This window comes from Copidosoma floridanum, unplaced genomic scaffold, assembly GCF_036245765.1.
Source record: "Copidosoma floridanum isolate Cflo_tuat_1 unplaced genomic scaffold, Cflo_Japanese_pri ptg000001l, whole genome shotgun sequence".
Taxonomy (NCBI): domain Eukaryota; kingdom Metazoa; phylum Arthropoda; class Insecta; order Hymenoptera; family Encyrtidae; genus Copidosoma; species Copidosoma floridanum.
The window spans coordinates 10802742-10821808 of NW_028321878.1; the positions used below are offsets into that span (position 1 = coordinate 10802742).

At 45.2% G+C, this 19067-nt stretch overlaps 1 protein-coding gene across 1 annotated transcript in view; it reads left to right on the top strand.

The window, feature by feature from the left end:
• N (neurogenic locus Notch protein) overlaps window positions 1–19067 on the top strand; it is a 113283-nt gene that overhangs the window by 68229 nt on the left and 25987 nt on the right. Inside the window, exon 5 of the mRNA XM_089588438.1 lies at window positions 4662–4844. Coding sequence (XP_089444564.1) covers window positions 4662–4844 — 183 coding nt within the window. The remainder of the gene's footprint in view (window positions 1–4661; window positions 4845–19067) is intronic.

A 19067-nucleotide genomic window follows, 5' to 3' on the forward strand; every position in this document is an offset into this window, starting at 1 on the left:
ATAACTGTAATCGTCGATTCGCATTAATGCGAAACGAGAAGGGAAGGACAGGAAAAAAAAAAAAAAAAAAAAAAAAAAAAAAAAAAAAAAAAAAGTATACACGGTACAACACGTCAGGGACGACCAAAAATCCAGTAGACCCTTAAATCACGAGGGAGAGAGAGTATAGCTGTCGACACCGCGTCCCTTTCATTCTGCCCTGCCGCTTATAAATATTTAACCGGCATTCTTGTAAAATAAAAACTCGGAACAGGCTGTGTGCACGGCGCACCAGGTATATATGTATATGTATACGTATACGGGGGGACCACCGTCGGTGCAGTATACGGAGGAGTCGACGGGCGGATATATATGTATATATACATGCAGTGGCATTATTGTGCGTGAGTGCGACGAAAGGCTTTTGAAGGCGCGCTGACAAGCTATATACTGCCGCTGAGTGTATGTACTCGCCTTAATAGCGTCCTCACTCCCTCCTCCCGTATAGCTGCTCTTATCGTCGAGTGATGCCGAAATTTCGTCGCCTCTATCTGCCGAGGTGCTCTTAATGCATCCAGCGTACGGTATGCGCGGTCATTATTAAACTCTCCCGGTGTAATGCTCCTCTCAAAGAATCTCATTTATTTCTCGAGCTCAAATGTATACACGTTGCCCTTCGACTAATCCGTAACTCACTCCGCTTTATCAATCAATTGTTTTCATTTGCTTTTACCACGAGAACAATTCTCAAGTGTTGTGTTTCGTTTCGACATGTATAGCTTGGAAAATTTTTTACTGCATGGGCACTTTTCCATACGCAGGACACTTTTCTTTTTAATCCTTGTACTTTCAAAGGCACAACTAATTACAGTACTTGGCAAAAAAATCTAGACCGAATAAAAAAAAAAAAAAAATGGCCCATCCTCCCGCGTTCCGATCGAAATACGCACACACGATATCCTCGAAAATCTTCGAAGAGAACCCTGCAGTGTACTGTATTATTTTTGCCCCCCATTCTCGGGTGTTCTCGAGCAGAAAGAGCACAAACAAAGGCATCTGCGTTAGGTGTACGGGTACATGGGTGTAATGTATTGGCGTATAGCCAAGAAATTTGGCTGCCTGTAAGCTGATATTCCTGGGTCGGTAGTCGCCTCGCGCGCTCGCGCATATAGGTACCATCGCTCCTCGATGCCCCTCTACTTTTCATTCTTCTCGTAGCCCTCCTTCGACGCGGCTACCTGTTTCTTTCCCGATACCCCGTATTGGTACAAGAACCCTTGGTGGCCAATATACCTGTGCACCGCTGTGAGGGTATAGGCAATAGAGAGCGCATGGTGTACAGGAAAGGAGGAGGAGGAGAAGACAGCGAGCAGGGGAGTCGGCTTACATCATCTGCGTGGGCCGCTCCTGAGTGTGGATTGTGTTTTTATGTATAGGTGCCGATGCTACCGCGTTATCCGATCAGATTTTCACACAATAATAATATCCATACCATAGTGACGTTGAGGGTTTTTTCTTCAAAAACTATTTTTTGTCGATAAATTTTAACAACGGACCTATTGCAAATAAGAACATGTCTATTTATCACCTCAGTTATGTTTTTTTTTTTTTTTTTTTTTTCAACTGTACAGCATCTTTCGAAAGGGTCGTGCATACAGCTTGGCATAATTGTATCGTATACATTGCTGATGTTGAAAGATTGATTCTGCTTACGAGGGAGTAGATGGTAATGCTTATACGTAGGCAAAAATCTAGGAGAACGTGTCTTTGGTCTTCTATTACTGCAAATACAGCTTGTTAAGACAGTAGAATTTCGTGATAGTTACCTTAGAGGTGTACGAAAAATCAATTTGTAATAGCTACTTACTGTGGTGTGGCTAAGTTGCTTTATTCCCTTTTCTCGAGACTCATTGTTGTTTTCAAATTTTTATTCTTACTACTTAATTAAAAAAAATAATAATAATATTAAATGCACATATAAAATATTTTGTCTGAATCCGACATTACCAAATCGTAGCACTTTCCTTCGGATGTATCAACTAAATATGCACAATAAAACTATATAGAAGCAGAGCAGTTCTCCGTCCCTCTCTCATCTCTCTACGGGTAAACGTGGTAAGTACATGCAATCTGTATGTAACACAAACTCCGGATGTGCGCGAGCGCGGGAGTATAGTGGCAGTAGGTGCACAGTAGAAAGTATATAAGAGTATAGGAGGAGGAGGCAGCGGCTTAATCAAGCAGGAAATATGCAATCTCGATATAATGGCAAAGAGAGAGAGAGAGAGAAGAGAACTCTATACGCAGTCGGTACGTGGTATGCAGACGCGCTTTGTTTTTATCAAGGGACATTAAGTAATAATAGCACTTGCTCGCTGCAGCAGCGCGCTAGGAGCGACAATTTGGCGTATCTTGCGTATTTCGATCCATCTGATACTCATGGGATGCAATGACGTTCCAATTATTTGTCATTTTGTCGTACCGACGAGTGAGAACATCTACGCCAGCATTGGATCGAATAGGAGTTTATTTTTAGTTGACGAATCGAGGGGATGGACAATATCAATAGTGTCATATACTTGAAACTTCTTTAATTTTTTAATTTTTTTTTTTTTTATAATAATGACCAATCGTGGGCATTGGTAACGGAATAGGAATTTTCTTGGGTCACATTTAGTATACACCATCAACGAAAAACTCGGCGATGGCAATAAACGGGGAGGGGAAAAAAAAAGCCGTGCTACTAAATCACAAGCAACGACTGCAAAGCTGTTTAAAGCGTCTTGGCGGCGAGCAATCTCAGGAGGTTTAAAAGCCCGTCGAAATGAAGGGGGGGGGAGGGGGGAGGAAAAGACCAACTCGACGGGAATTCGCCAATTAAGGTGGTTTATTATGCATTTGTCGCCGTTGTCTTTCTCGTCTCCCGCGCGCGCGGTCGGTAGCAACAACAGTAGCAGCTCTCGCTCTCTGCTCCCTACACACACGCTCGCCATATACACGTCGTACGCACAAATGACGCGACGCAACACGTATATAAAGCGTAGGTTTGTCATTCCGCGCACGTTTACCGATTCTCCTTTAATTGTCACTATAATACACTACTGCCGCTGCCTCTCTCTCTCTCTCTCTCTTGGCTCGTTATTCCCTTAATTCTTGTCGTTGCGTCTCTCTCTGCGCAAGTACACGAGTCCGTAGGTTACACGTGTGGTTGAAGCTCGTCCAGTTCTCCTCGAGTACACGTATATAGTCACTCCTCCGTGCAGGTAAGAGGTGGACGTATATATAAACGTTTTATAAGGATGTCGCTGGATTTTTACCGGTTATCAGCATTTAAATGGCGCGTAATTCGCCTCTCGGATCCAGCGACCGCGTGTACACGTCTCTTTTTTTTTTTTTTGTCCCTTCACTCCCTACCCACCTCTCTCTCTCTCTCTCGTTCAACTTGTTCGCATATTTTTTGTTTCGTTTTGTTTATATTCACGTATTCGTCGCATCGCTTTTTAGAGAAACACGCGCTCATTAGGTGAGAGCGATGTTTTCCAGAATAGAGCCATCAAGTTGACGATAATTTGTAATAATTACCTGCACGTGTATGGACAAGTACAGTTGGAGAATCCCGTAGGTATAGATTGAAAATTTTCGCGCCAGAAGCAGTTGGGGATCGAAAAGATCTCGTATAACACACATATAATATGTCCACGTGTGCGTATTGGTTGGTCGGTATGCCATCTAAGGAGCAGGAGATGAAAAAAAGGTGTGCTCGCACGCATGTATAGATGTATATATAGGCGCGCAAACGCACGTATAAGCGATAATTGCCGGTCGGGTGAAAGTCCGCGAGGAGGCTTTTCTCAGCCTCGGAGGCTGATCTCTGCTGTTGCTGCTTTTGATGGGATGACCGGTATCGGTATGCTCGTATATGTATACGTACCTATACGTACTTTGAGGAGGACACGATGAGGGATCGATAGAAAGTCAGTCCGATGATCTCTTTTGATGTGTGCGAAGGTATGCGTTGTGGGAAAAATTCTGCTGAACGGCTGCTGGTTGTTTGGCGTTTTTTTTTTTTTTTTTTCTCATTTGGCTCGCTCCTTGGGAGGTTGATTGTCGCTGGAGTTCCGGTGACGGGAGATCGACAAGCTTAATTGTGCCGTAAACTTTCGATCGAGATAATTTCGGAAGGAGAATGCTCTTTGGGGACTCTCGAGCAGTTGCGGCTTTTTTTTTTAAGGCTTTTACACAACACATGTTTCTCGATGGAAACGTGTGAGTGTTTGCAAAAAGGAATTGAAAACAAAATTTGTACAATATTTGTACATCTTTATACTTTATATTATATTTATAACGGGTAGTTGAAGTTTTTTTTATTTATAAAACACATCGTGGTGGCGTGGATAATAATTTTAAGGACAGCCATACATCTATGGTTCACCAAGTGGTTAAACAGTTGCACTAAACTGGACACATTTGAATGGAAAAAACCAATGTAGGTTGAAAAAACTTGCATTTTATAAAAAACAGAAACTCCCATTACAGGAGTTAAACTGATTCTCGTTTTAATTTCTGCAAAGCAAGGTAAAAAAAGCATTTTGGCCACAAATAAAGCTACTCGATCGATCGAAGACATCATATTGTTTTGCACGCAATGTTATTTAAACTCGTCCAAATTTTGATTATTCCAGGTTCACCGTGCGAGCACGACGGCATCTGCGTGAACACGCCCGGCTCGTTCGCGTGCAACTGCACGCAAGGCTTCACGGGTCCGCGTTGCGAGACCAACGTCAACGAGTGCGAGTCGATTCCCTGCAGAAACGACGGCTCCTGCCTCGACGATCCCGGAACCTTTCGATGCGTCTGCATGCCAGGTAAGCTACGATGATTTTCTTTTTTTCATCCACCTCTTTTACAATCGCTTGAATTATTCTTCCTTCTTCCATTAATTACTGCGGTTGCAACGAAAAGATAAGCAGTAGTAGCCATTGCCGGAGTCTTTAGTGCCGCTGAGTCGTTAAAACGAGTCAAGGGGAGGGTCACTAAGAACCGCGGGGGCTGTAAAACAACTGATGGATGTTTGATTGCTGGACGTGCAACGTAATGGAGAGCATGTGGAGAAAAGGCTTGTTATTTAATTTTTTTTTTTTTTTTTTTTTCTTACTTTCCAAATACTTGCTAAAACAAAATCAGTGTCCAATAAACAGGAGAGCTGGTGTATTTTGAAATTTAGTCCTCGAGCTTTTTTTTTTTTTTTTTTTTTTTTGTGCAACCACTATACTTCAGTGGAAAACAAACAAAAAGCAACGAGCTGTCCCTCCGTGTCGTCGGGCAGAGGTTTGCCCATAATCCACGCGAAAGGAGAGAAGCTGCGGTGTCGCCGATAAATTCCCCTCGCGAGGGCACATATGACAAGGCATCCGATGCAGCCACAACATATGTATATGTGTATATACTGCAGTGCTTGTTCAGCTCTCCGCGGTGCCTTAATTGTTTGACATTCGCCGCGTGGAAAACGCCCCAATGGCTTCTCTCCCTCTTGTTACGCGACACGGCGAGCCGGCACTTTTGTCTCTCACGGGAGCCAACCTCACCGGGGGGAAATCGCGATCCTTATCACCCTGCCATACGAGCCGTGGCGCTGCTCGTTAAGTGAAAGCTCCCCTTTGCCGCTACGCTCTGTATCTATACACCGACACTTGATTTTTCGGTTTTTTTCCTGACAATACACCGCACCCACCCTCTCTTTTTCACTCTCTTTCTATTTTTCTGGAAATCTTGCGCGCGCACTCCATCACCCTATGTATGCTGATATACATCATTGGTATATTCTTGCGACGGTAAATTTGACCGAGTATATCCATGGCAAATTATTCTTTTTTTTTGTCTTTGTCAATTAAATTGAGAAACGAAAAATAAAAAGATGCTGCTTCTTCTCCTTTGTATACTGACATACGTGCCGCAACGATGATTAACCCGCTCGAGCTGTAGGTACACGATGCTCAGAGCTAATAAATGTACTCCTGATTTCCCGATGCGGGGCTGAAACGCATATTGTGTAACGCGACACCTTTTCCCTAAAAATTTTATCGCAAGAAAAAAAAAAAAAAAAAAAAAAAGAATTGCAGACAAAGAGGAAAGAGGAATGGCACCCTTGATACTAAAACAAACGACTCCCATACACCATCCGCGTGTACGTAAAACAGAACGACGCGCGTGCGTGCGCGTACGATTCAATTTGAGAAGCACATGGGGAGGAAAGAAAGGATGTGCGTGCGCGCAGCAGAGTCCGATCGTTAAGATGGAAATTATAGATTTGCATGAATCAAGCACTCGCTCGCTCGAAAAAATAAAAAAATAAAATAAAATGCATAAATAAATAAAAACTGCCTCGCGTGGAGGCGAAAAGGGAGGCCGAGCAAGAAAAAGAGAGAGAGAGAGAGAGATAAGAACCATCTGTTCTCTTTCTCTCCTCGCAGCGCAATGGATCCCGTCGCCTCGGTCTCATATTTCGCGAATCTCGCTATCATATTTTACCACCACCACCCCCTCCCTCCTTCTCTCCTTTCACTCCTTCCGTGCGCGCATATGTATGCGCTCCCTTCGAGCGCACTGCCTCCTCTTCTTTTGCTCCCTTCTTCTTTGTCCTCCCGCTTTTTCGGCCCTCTCATCGCACCGTCCTCCTCCACCTCCTTCTCTCTTACGTGTACTCCTGGACTTCCTGTTTTATCTCTCGTTTGCTGCAGAGGAATTTCTCCCCCACCCCCCCATCATCTTTTGGCTCTCGTGTTTCCGAGATAACACAGCAGCAGCGTGATGGTATAAGTGATGGCCGAGACGCGAGGTTTGCGTCGGTTGAACGAGTTGATTCGCCGATGAGCGAGATCTTTTTTCGCTTTTATTATTCCCGTTCTCCTGCGCGGCTTGTTTTAACACTCTTCGTTTTCTCTCCGCAATTTTTCAAATATATATATACCTAAAGCGAGCATTGTGTCGAATAAACCTGATCTCCGTCCACTCGTAGCCTCTGCGAAGGAAAAAAAAAGGCCATCAGAGTGTACGTTGAACGCGAGGAAATGGGATATCCTTCGGGACTTTGAGACGAGCAAGAGTAGTAGTCGATGGCCCCGGCTCTTCGTATAACAGTCTGTATTCGCAGTAGCGGACCCCCATCGTGTGCACCATATCCCCGAGACGTTGACGAGATCTTCTTTTGTACCGAAACTTTAGCTTCGCGTATATTATGTACTCGGGAACGACATCGCGCTCCCGTTTAGCTGGATGGCACATGCCTTGGACCTGACGGACACCACGTGTAATATCAAGTATTATCGGCGGATAAGTGCCCGCAACATCATCGACATGGACGACCAGATTTTTTTTCCCCCCCCCCGGATAAAATATACTCGTCGATCGGCTACACGGACTTTTGTTTATTTTCCAGACCTTTAACTCAGTTTACACGTTAGATGTCGACTGGCGAACCTCGTTAAGTATATCTCGAGTCGCGTAATGTACACAGCGTATAAATACGTCCCCGCGCCCACGCCTCCGAGGATTTATTCCGAGCAGAGAGATGACACAAAGTCGACTGTCGAGTGTACTTACACGAAGATATACGGGAACGCGAGACGCTACCGCCGTGTTGACAGTGTAATAAAAAAGATACCGTCTCCGAGTGCACCCCGCATGCAGCTCGTCTCAATCGTTTGGATAAACTACACTTGTAAGAGACCCCTGGAATAATCAATAAGCTCTCGAATGTGTTGCCAACGTATGGCTTTTATCCACTACAAATACATTGGCTAAACAATTGCCAATACTTTTCTCCCATTGCCCCTTTTGGCCATAATAATAATTATATATATATACAGGCAATAGCTCCGGCAAAACGTGACGTGCGACATTGGTCATCGTTCAGCAATACCTTGCCAATGTATTGTTAATATAATATTTGCACTGTTTCGTTAGTACGATATTTTCAGTTGGACGAGAAAAAAAATATAGACCGAAGAATTCGAGGAGAAGAGAATAATCATTCCTCCCGGGCGTGCGAGATTCATTGTAAAACCTACCTATAGGGCGCACAAAAGCCAAGCACCTATACGTGCAATCCCGTCCATGTACGTATTTATGCACATATCTTCATGTTCCGCAGTCAGTCATGCAAGTAGGTGTACCAGATACGGAGTAGGAGAGGTGCATATATATAGCTCCGCTCGCGCGAACTTATATTCAAAGGAGGAACCCCTCGAGCCTCCTCTTCCCTTATATACCTTGCACGCGCACATGTATGCACGTAGTACACGTACGTACACACATGAAATATATCGTCCGAGATGTAGATTGTCCCCGTGTACTTTCTTACATACATATATATCCATACACACAGCCCACGACGTATATAGTTTATATAACTTATACCCAAGTTGTGCATGATGCACGTTGCAGCCTTGCATTGTGTCCACTCTCCGAGCAAGGACAATGGCCGCCCTTTTGTCTCTCCCAGTGTATCCCCCTACCGATGGGCCTTTTCTTTTTCCTTTATTTTTTCTTATCGCGCGCACAGCTACCGCGGCCAACGAAGGAATATACAAGTATACACTTCATATCCGTACATGTAGGAGGATATAGGTGTGCGAGAGATGCCTATCTCGGGTGTCTCTGGTGCGTGCGTGCGTCCTTTTATACGTGAGAAAATTTTTATTGGCGCTGCTCGCGGGAGGGAAAGTGACATGGTATTATTATGCATACGCGGCGATGCGCGCGGTTATCTTGGAAATTATTTTATTTTCAATACAAGTTCATATCGTATTTTCTACTGAGGAAAAAAAAATAACCCCCCAGGAAACTCAATACTCGCGTCTACTCCGGAGCGCACTTGCGGTCGATCGAAGGATTTAAAATCGACGACGACTACGTAACAGGGAAAAGCCAGCGCGAGCTCTTGGGAGGGCAGCGTACGTAATGTATCCATGCCTTCTTACCGTAAATATATACACACATATATATATATATATATATCCACGTGCAGCTTCCAGATAGCAAGTATATATATATATACGCTCTGTCTCTTTGAAGCTCTCGAGCATGGCGACCGAGAAAGATTTCTATCTCTGCTCGCGCACACGTACGCGAGGGGGTCTCCTCCTCCTCGCCCACGTTACATATACGCACACGTGTGTGTGTGTGTCATTATCTTTCGGCCGATCTATCTCCTTTATCCGGTCCGATCTGACCATCCTCGCGCATGTCTGCGTGCGATGTCTCTCGCTCCTTCCTCCGTTTCCCGCACACCGAGCTTTTTCCCTCTCGGATTTCTTCTTTCACTTCGTCTCCTCGCATTTTTTTCCCCCAATGTCCTGCCCTACCCGTTGTGACTCTTTTGTTTTTTCCGCAACCAAGATTGTCTCCCAGTGTACCTACGTGACACCGCGTGGACCTTGCACCAGATGGAAAGGTTTTTTGCTTTTCCTTCAATAAAGAAGAACAAAAGAAAAAGACAAGCATTTGTGGCTCATTCCCCTTTTTTTCGTTGGAAAAACACCCACAAAACTATAAAAAAATCCACAGGAGGAGGAGGAGGAGGCACGCAGATCGTTTCCCCCCCAAACGAGACCAGATCGGTAGGGTTTGATAGCGCGAAGTAAGCTCCTCCTTCGCGGAATAAGTCAAGAGGTGCGGCCCTTTTTTTTGTCCATCGCACCCTCCGTCATCTCCCGGGCGATAAGGGCGAGCTTTCGAAATGGTACATGGAAAGACCACTGTGCGCTGAAAGAAATGCAACCTGACGGTTGAAAATTCTCGTCGAGCACGTCGATGATGTTTTTTTTTTTTTTTTTCATTCGCAACACTCGACTCCTCGCGTTCATTACCTCTTAGCTTTAAATTAATTCGCGGTACAAGTACAGCCATTGGAACGCGATCGGCGAAAAAAAAGGGTAGATCTTTTGTTTTCCCCGAGGCGACGTCTCGGCTTTCCGATCGAGTTCCCCGTAAACGCACTGCCCCCCCCCCACACTCTTTCTCTCGTATCGAGTATTTCCTTGCCGATGAACGCAAAAAGTCACAGCGGCTTGTATGCAAAGTGCTCAGGGGAAGACAGGAGGAGAGCGGGCGACAGGGACAGTGCGCAGCCCATATGGGACGGAGGAAAAAGTGAAGCAAGCCACGAGACTCGCCATTTATACGCTCCGTCTCCTCCCCTCCGTTGCCGTCCTTTTATACCGCTTGTGTATATATACACACAATGGAGGTTGCTCGTATCGTATCGACTTGCCTCCACTTGTATGTGTGCGTGTGTTGTACACTTACATTGTTGAAAGTAACGCGAGTTGTCGAAAGCCGTGCAGCCTTTGTTTCCGCCCTTCCGATGACTCTTCTTCACGTTCACACGTTTTGGGGAGCTCTCGCGTTTTTCGACGAATCGCAAAAAGTGAGAAATCAAAGCTCACCCGTTTCAAGAAAGAAAAAAAAAAAACGCCATTTCCTTGCCGATTTCTCGGTCTCTCGTTCGAGCTTTTTAAGTCCACGACTCGCGAGATTCGACACACAATCGCCTTACCTCTCTTGCATGCACATATATGTATATAGCCAGGGAGAAGGACTCGCAAAATAAATAACAGCCCACCGACAGGACAATGTGTCTGGCTTGTACGGCCACCACCAGAGGGTCTCCCCCCCCCTTCGTCTTTTTCTTTTTGCTCTGGGGTACAGGCGTCGCATATAGCATCGTGGTCTTATATATATCCACCTACCTCTCTTTTTCCTTGTTTCGTTATTTATTTTATTTTTTTTTTTTTTTTAAAGGACAAAAAATAAATACGCCAATTTTTGCTCACTCCGCCGTACTCGTTAAAAACTCCCCATGCATATTTGTACGACCTTTGTTTGGGTGGATTCGCGTATCTCGAAAATATGTCGCTAACGAACTCTTCGGCTATTTAAACGAACAGGTGACATAGCTGCTACTGCAAACGTTTACTCCAATTAATCTCGTCATGCGGTGCACGTAATGAGAATTAAATATTTCATTACCCTCCGATGATCATCGATATATATATATATATACCTCGTGCACTCGACGATTGTACGATTCAACAATGGAGCAAAAAAAATCCCATGGCGGTGATCCAAAACTCGTTTCGCAAAAGAAGAGGTAAGAATAATCGCGTCCAAATCGCTGCGCGCGAGCAAACACGCGCTACTGCATCCCTTTGGCTTTTCAATTACGTCTTTGGAGAGCACCGGCGGCGAAAACTTTGAGAGAACCAAAGCCGAGACGTGTATCGAATCGCCGATAATCGAAAATCTCAGCCCCCCCCTTTTGGTTTGCAGCTATACCGGCACCGAAAACGGTATCGGCTTGTTAGCCGAGTTTACTTTTTAATTACGAGAGGGCACCGATGCGTGTATGTGGCGGAGAAAGCTCTGTGCTGTGTTCTTTAAACGGCGAACGCGGCAATTAACCTTTAAGCTTACACATCTATACGTGCTTCTGTGCTCACTCACTCGCCTTCGGCTTCCATTTTGTTTAATTTTTCCAACCTAAAGGTGGTAACAGCTTTTTATTGTGAATGACATTAGTTTTTATACGTTATGTTTATATTTTTTCACTTTGGTCGACAAAATAATGATCCATCAGAGTTAGTTGGGGTAAACAGAGTATGTTTATCTGTTACTTGGATGGGTATGGCTGGCGTTATACGTATATATACTACGAATGATGAATCGAGAAAGAAGTTAGTGCTCTGTATGGACTGTGGCAAAAGGAGATGTCGCGTATAAAGGACAGTTCATTTTTTTTCGCGTGAAATAGATTTTCGCATTTTTTTGTGTAATTCGATTTTGAAATTTTTAATTTTGTGCACAATCATTTGCGTTGAAAAATTTAATATAACCCCCTCTTATGTAACATCGTTTCGCACGCGAGTAACACAAAGATTATCATACGATGATTAATGCACTTCCCGCATCCTTGTCTCGCCTCAATGCTGAGACCATATCAAACACGTATACGCATACGTGACTTTTAATTACTTCCTGATCAATATTACATTGTGCGCACACCATGTCCTCTTTTTTATATTTTTGCTACGGTGCAGGCGGTAGTTTGCTCTATTATAATTATAATTATCTTCCACACTTGATGCTGTACTCATCGCTTAGTAACTTTGTGTTTCGGACTAAAAAAACTCAAGCTGCATAAGTAGTGATTCATTGGATTTGCCGAATGAAAAAAAAAAAAAAAAAAAACCATCCCGAGCTCGACACAAAAATATGGAGAACGAGAGCGTCGTCGTCCGTACGAGGGATTGTATAAAAGCGAAACGTACAATACGTGGACCATATGTATATACATAGTGGAAGGAGGAAGGAGATAAACGGAGAAATCGCACGGTCTCCGGACGAGTTTGCATTTCAAGCCCGAACAGAGGGGCAAAAGGGAGGCGAGTATCGGGCCTTTTACGTAGTCCTCCCGCTCTCTCCCTTCGCGGATGCGTTGCCTTTTTCAGCGCGAAAGGGGAACCGAGAAAGGAAAGATGCGCTCCTTCTTTGCTTCGTTTTTTCCCGATCGACGAGGGGGCCCTTTGTTCCATTGGGCTTTTTTTGAAAACTGTACACGCGCGCGCGTGTGGGTTAAGCAGTTGAGGGTATTATTATGATCGTTATTTTCGACTTGCGGATTCGCACACGTATACAGCGAAACGAGACCTTGTTACGGCAAACCAATGGCACAGCGTGCGATGTGGTATGCATGACGGCGCGAAGCCAAATTAAAAATCGATCTCTCGGTTTCCGGGCCAGTGGGCTCGAAAATCGGCGCGATGAAACTCGATATAGTACACACTCTCGCGATACCGATGCGACAGGGACACAGTACAGCGGTGCGTTGAATAATGCATGAGGTGTGTGCCGCCGAAATCTCGTATGCCGATTTTTTTTTATTTTTCCTTTGATAGGGGCAGAGATAATGAAAGGGGGAAGGGCTTGGTACGTTCGGGATGTATATATAAATTGATCCTTAAAGTTGAGGAGAAAGGGAACGAAGGCGGATGAAGAAGAGAAAAAGAAATCACGTAACTCGACTCGTTAAAGATGGAGCGGCTCCGATTGAAACTCGGTCTTCCTCGCGGTTCCGGTACTTGTAAGGGCCGCGAAATTCGAGACTTCTCTTTTGCGACGTGACTAATAGGAAAAAAACGCACCTCTACCAGAAAAATGCAATTAGCCGAGTATTATATGTTCGAGTGATCGTAGTACACTTGTTTTCCCTCGTTCGTTTTACGATCTTCCCTCGTAAACGGGAGATGGGTGCGAAAAACGAGCGTATCGAATTGTGCCGATGCCGATTAGATTTTAACGTTGGCCATCGATTTGCGCGTCAAAGAGCCGTTCCGGGTGTTTTTTTTTTTTTTTTTTTTTTTTTTTTGCGAGATCTTTTACTACACAAATGGGAGGTCGAAAAAATCGGTTGTTTCGGAGGTCACGCGTAGGATTCGTTGTTTTGCGCCACCTCTAGAGTCATTTCCGAATTTTAACGTTTCCGGTCCTCTCGCGGTCTCCTCCCCAAAAAAAGTCCAAAACCGTGGAGGCCGGAGAGTCGTAATAATTGCGTTCGTTTCACGAAAAGGGGGGGGGCGCCGATTACGAGCTTGAAGATTAAGAAAGCGGGAATTCTGGGAAGATCCGCGCGCTCGATAGGTGGCTGTGGGCAGCAGTGCCAAGGCCACGAGGGGGGAGGAAACAAAAAAAAATTCGTAAAAAGCTCGGCCGACACAACAAGGGGGCCATAAGTCCCCTGTACGGGTCTATATGGCTATGGTTATTAATTATGTTACCGTGACGTGCCGCGGCTAGTGCGACTGTGGCCACAGAGCAACCGGAAATTCGGGATTTTTTTTTTTTTTTCTTGCACGCGCGCCGTCGACCGATGAAAGATCGGTTGGTTCTCGGTACGGGTAAAACGCACCGATCTGTCGTTATCGGGCTCTATTTTTATCAATCACCCGCAAAATAAAAGAAAAAAATAAATAAATAAACGAAAGGGAAAAGTCGTTCGTGTATACTATGCGCTAAGCCGATAACTCATAATCCTTTCCATACATGTATCAACTTGCGTTTATCGTCGCGGCTTGCATACATTATTCACGCGCGCGCGCACGTCAGCTCGGAACTGTCGCGTGTCTGGCCCATTAAGACCGGCCAATCTCTTCTTTTTTTTTTTTTTTTTTTTTTTTCATACATCCACTTTTTCCTTCTCGTTATCTTCGGCAAGGGCGGATCGCCGCGAAACCTCATGATCATCCTCTCCGCAGCTAACGAGGAAGTAGGGGGGAATCGACGGAGAGTTCAACGCCTGCGCGAACGAGGATCATAGATATCAACGAGTAAGCGTTTCTTGGCTAGAAAACGGGGAAATTTAGGTATACCTACAACTTTAAAAACCAATGGGGAGATATTCGGTACAAGCGAATAAAGTATGTAACCTAGTGATGGACGTTTACAGCTACGAGTGCTATTAAACGCATCATCGGGGCCGCCCCGCTGCTTCTCATTTGTTTCACTCACTGCCGTTTTATGCCTTTCAACTCTTCCGATCGATTCGAAAAAACGCATTTATTCGTATAAACCACATCATCGTAGGTGAACGAGAATTTCTTTACGAGTGTCACAAAACCGGTGGAGCGTCCGGCCCGCCTTGGGCCCTTATTCAGTACCCACGTATCCCATGGAGACTCGATTAAATGTATTTCATTGTCGTTTCAGAGACTACGTATTAACGATACTAACGATGACGCGTTTTCTCCATTGTACCGCATTACCATTGGATGCAGAGTGCACGAATGAATGTATGTATAGGTTCTAACATGCCATACATCGCGTTGAAAAACTATTATGAGGTACTTGGTACCACAATAATATAGACTATATTTGAGCTCGGAAATTCAACGCACCGAATTCTATGACAAAAAGACCCTCGCTGCGTGTGTATATACTATGCGGTAAAGAAAGCCCAATCGAATAAATCTCGATGAAGATAATGCGGGTGTATCCTCTATCCTAGCCATGCTCTTACGATCATTTTTCGTCTTTCTCTCGCTCCCTTTCTTTCTTTTTAATGAGGTAAATACAACAATAATACCGAGTCATTATGAATAACACGATCCGAGAACAATACAATTGGTTCATCGCGCCCGCTATACTCCACTCATCCTCTCTTGCGTCTTTCTTACCTTTTGTCGCTCTGTATATTATACGCTCTGCAGGTATTCTCTCGGTGTTCCTTATAATATAGCTCGCGATAAATCGCTTTTTATTATAATCACAAAATTGACCGGCGCGTGTTGGCGGTCCATGAGCTTTGAGGAGCTTTTTCGAAAAGACACGGTACGTTGTATCCGTGATAATAGGGTGTACCTTTTTTTTGTATCGAGATTCATGGTGTTTGTTCCGGTCCTTGAATGTAATATTTGTTCTTCTTCGATGCACAAAACAGAAAATACTTGTATCCGCTTGTGATTTTTTGACGGTGCGTGGCGTCGATTTGTTCCTCGTGTGTGTATATATATATATATATATATATATATATATATATATACCATTCGTTACCCAAAGCCAGAGCATATAAAGAGGGAAGGGAAAAAATGGGACATAAAACAGGCCAACCACTTCCCACCCCTAAAAAACCCTCAGTTCCAAGTTCTGGTCTACGACAAAATGCACGCCCCACTCGCATTAATTAATTTGAATCTCCCGAGCAGTAATGTGCGCGTAATTGTACGGTAATTGCACAAAAAATGACAGGGGGAGAGAGGGAGAGATCCCCGTATGTGGTGTCCGAAGAGAAGAGGCTTCGAGGGAGGAAAATAATGCACGAGGAGACTCGCTGTGTGACTGCGGTGTTTGCGCGTGCATTGAGGAATCGGCAAGAAAAGGCCGGCTAATTGCGAGGGAGCACGTGGCTTCGTTAACGGGGGGAAAAAGTTCTCTTGAACTTTTGATATCCTCCATCATGAACCGTAGGCCTGCAAGATGCTATAGTATACGCAATACTTACCTAATGGAGGAAGTTTGAAAAAGAAAAAAAAAAAAAAGTTGGCCTCAAACACCGTTTGTGGGTGCAAGTGAAAACTTCGGAGTGTAATTTCAACGCGACCACAATAATAACGGCTCTACTCTTGGCACTGGGCACTTGGGAGGGGGGTAGGGTGAAAATTGGGCCATTTTTGCTGCGAGATCGCCCACGAGGGGCGTTGCGCATGTGAAAATCCACAGAATTACTCGCTCAAAAAAGTCGCACCGGCACAATATATAGACGAGGGCTAGTAGTAGTTATAATGAATCACGCACGGGGACGCCGTAAAGAGACGTTATTAACGACGCCTCCGCCATCTATCGGAGAGATGCCGGTCTTTCTCTCGATATAGGCGCGACAACGCAATTAACAACGCACCTCTCGGACTTTCGCCCGAAAACAATATTACAGCTCCAAAGGACCGTCCTATACCTATGTGTACAACGTATTACTCGGCGAAGCTGCACACCTACGGGGGAAATTCATAAAAGATGAGCACAACTCGTGTACATATACGTATATATATATATAACCAGAGCCACCGCCGCAATTAAAAGGCCATCTCGCGTAATAGAAAGGCCGCGCTCGGAATTACATGCCGCAGCCGTTCGGTCTCCTCTACCCTGTGCGGTGCACGTGTATTATAATATACACTCGCGTATACGCATGGCAGAAGAAATTAATTGCCCTCGGGGGTCGTCCTAGCCAGCCGTTCTCTCTGTAGCTATACTTGCACAGGGCCCATACGGAGCGATACACTTGCTATTCACGCTCGGATATCAGCCGAGATTGACCTGCTCGTCATTAACGTCGCTCCACATCCCCTATACATCGTCCCATCGGAAGTTTGCGGGGAGTGTACCCGATTCGTTTTACCGATCTCTCGTTGCACACGAGTATAGGCGCCTATACTGTATCCCGTGCAATTAGCCCCTGGCTTGTTCTACACCGCGTCCAAGCGCAAACGAAAGAATATGACGTTTTCTTCTCTTTTCTTGCTCCGCAGGCATTTTTTCCCAGCCACGTGTAATGTGGAGCGCGCGTGAGCCGAATGCACCACACATTACTTGCATCATCGGCTCGTTTGGCGAAAGTATGCGCAAGGGCATTGTTTCTCTTCAACAATTAATCGTTGCAGGAAGCTTGGCATTTATGTGTGAAAAAAAAAAAAAAAAGAAAAAAAAAATTGATACCCCGGACACCTACGAGAGCTGCGCAACGGTAAACATCGACTCTTTGCACCTGCCCATCAAGGGGAGAGCTACACATTCGGATCACCCGGGAGATATTACACCTACATACCGTTCCGTTGCTTCATTTTACATTGTCGTATTTCCGATCATGAGATCACACAGGCACTGCGCTCGTACCGATCACGGATACGCGCCCTCGTGCTAATGACCGCGCCGAGTCGTCCGATACCGGTTCGCACCCTCGTATACGAGATCGTACGTGCGGAATACAGTACCCATCGCGTATATTATGTATATTATGTGATAGGCGACAAGCTCATCTCGAGTTCCAATGTGCTCGCGTAAGCGAAAACATTCGAGTCCCATATTATATAATACGTCCGGGCGCGTGTAACTTTTACGCATAACCCTGCGGTCGGGCCAATACGTGTTATTTTCCCCGGCGAGTCGCGCACACACCCGCGGGAAAAACTCGGGGGACCGCAACAGCTCGCTCGCAACGATGATATTATACTTTCTCCGGGCGCTGAATCTCCCGATGCGAGATAGTAGAGCGCCACACATATACATATGCAAACGGTATACCTACCGCGAGGAGATCGCGTTTCAACTCCGGTGGCCTATGCCGCTCGTATATACAATAATATCCCCCTCGGTGCCGCTCTCCCGTCCGCCCGCGCTCCTCGCTCATGATCCTCGGGATCATCCGTAAACGTCGTAATCGCGTCGGGATACACGGGAGTATACATGCAGAGCTTGTGTGCTCTTCCCTCCTATACCCTTGTCATCCTGGAACTATACTGCATGCGTATTGTACCACTGTTTGTTGCTGTTATAATTGTAGAAGTAGCAAGGCCTCGCTCGCGCGAAATTTTCGATGGGTATAGTATAGACAACGATATCGGTTTGACCTCCTCCCCCTCTCTTTCGATACCGGCTGCATGGATATTTCTATAAAGTTGCCATTTTTCTCTCTTACAGTGACGATGTAAACTCAAATAAAAAAAAAAAAAATTTAACGAATAACGAAAAAGATGGACTCTGGGGTGCGCACGAACGGAATACACATCAAACATTGTGATTCAGAAATAACACCGAGGAAAGAACAACTTTGTCCACAGGAGGCTTTCTCCTCCTGTTCGCGCTTGCACTTGGTCGTTAATTATAAGCGCGTCGCGCGTGCGTGTGCATAAACATTCGTCCAAGAGCATCGCGAAAGGTTGGAAGGAAACCCGGACGCGGACGTGGAGATTGAAAAAAAAAAAAAAAAAAGTAGGGGAGGAGCAAGTATATACAATCCACACGGACAAAGCAGAGTCGCGAGCGAAAAAACGAAGAGCTCGAGAGAGAGAGAGTAGATCGACGTGGGAGCGCGAGGGAGGAGGGTCGGGTTTTAAAAGGAGGAGAAGAAGAAGTGGAGGCCACGGGAGGTGTGCCGGTTCGTGGTCCATGCGGCGGCAGCTCGTGATGTCCCGAGGCTACCGCGGACGGATTTACTTGGCCCGAGCCGTGCACCACCGCTGCATCACCGGGGAATGCAAGACCAACACTCCCGGCTCGCTCTCTCCATCATTTTTCTCGGGTATCCCCTCCCCCCTCACTCTTCTCGGACTCCTTTTATATCACGTATATACATAGTTACTTGTTGGTAACTTTACCCCGGAGTTTGCGCTGTGACTACTATACAAATGCTGTAGTATCCAAATCAACCAAGGTTTGATCTATTTGTCTGGACGAATTGTGCAACACTGTGCGTAAGTGTATATATACACCGTAGGGATGAAATGAAACGTAGTTTTGACTATAAATTACTTTCCTGGAGTTCT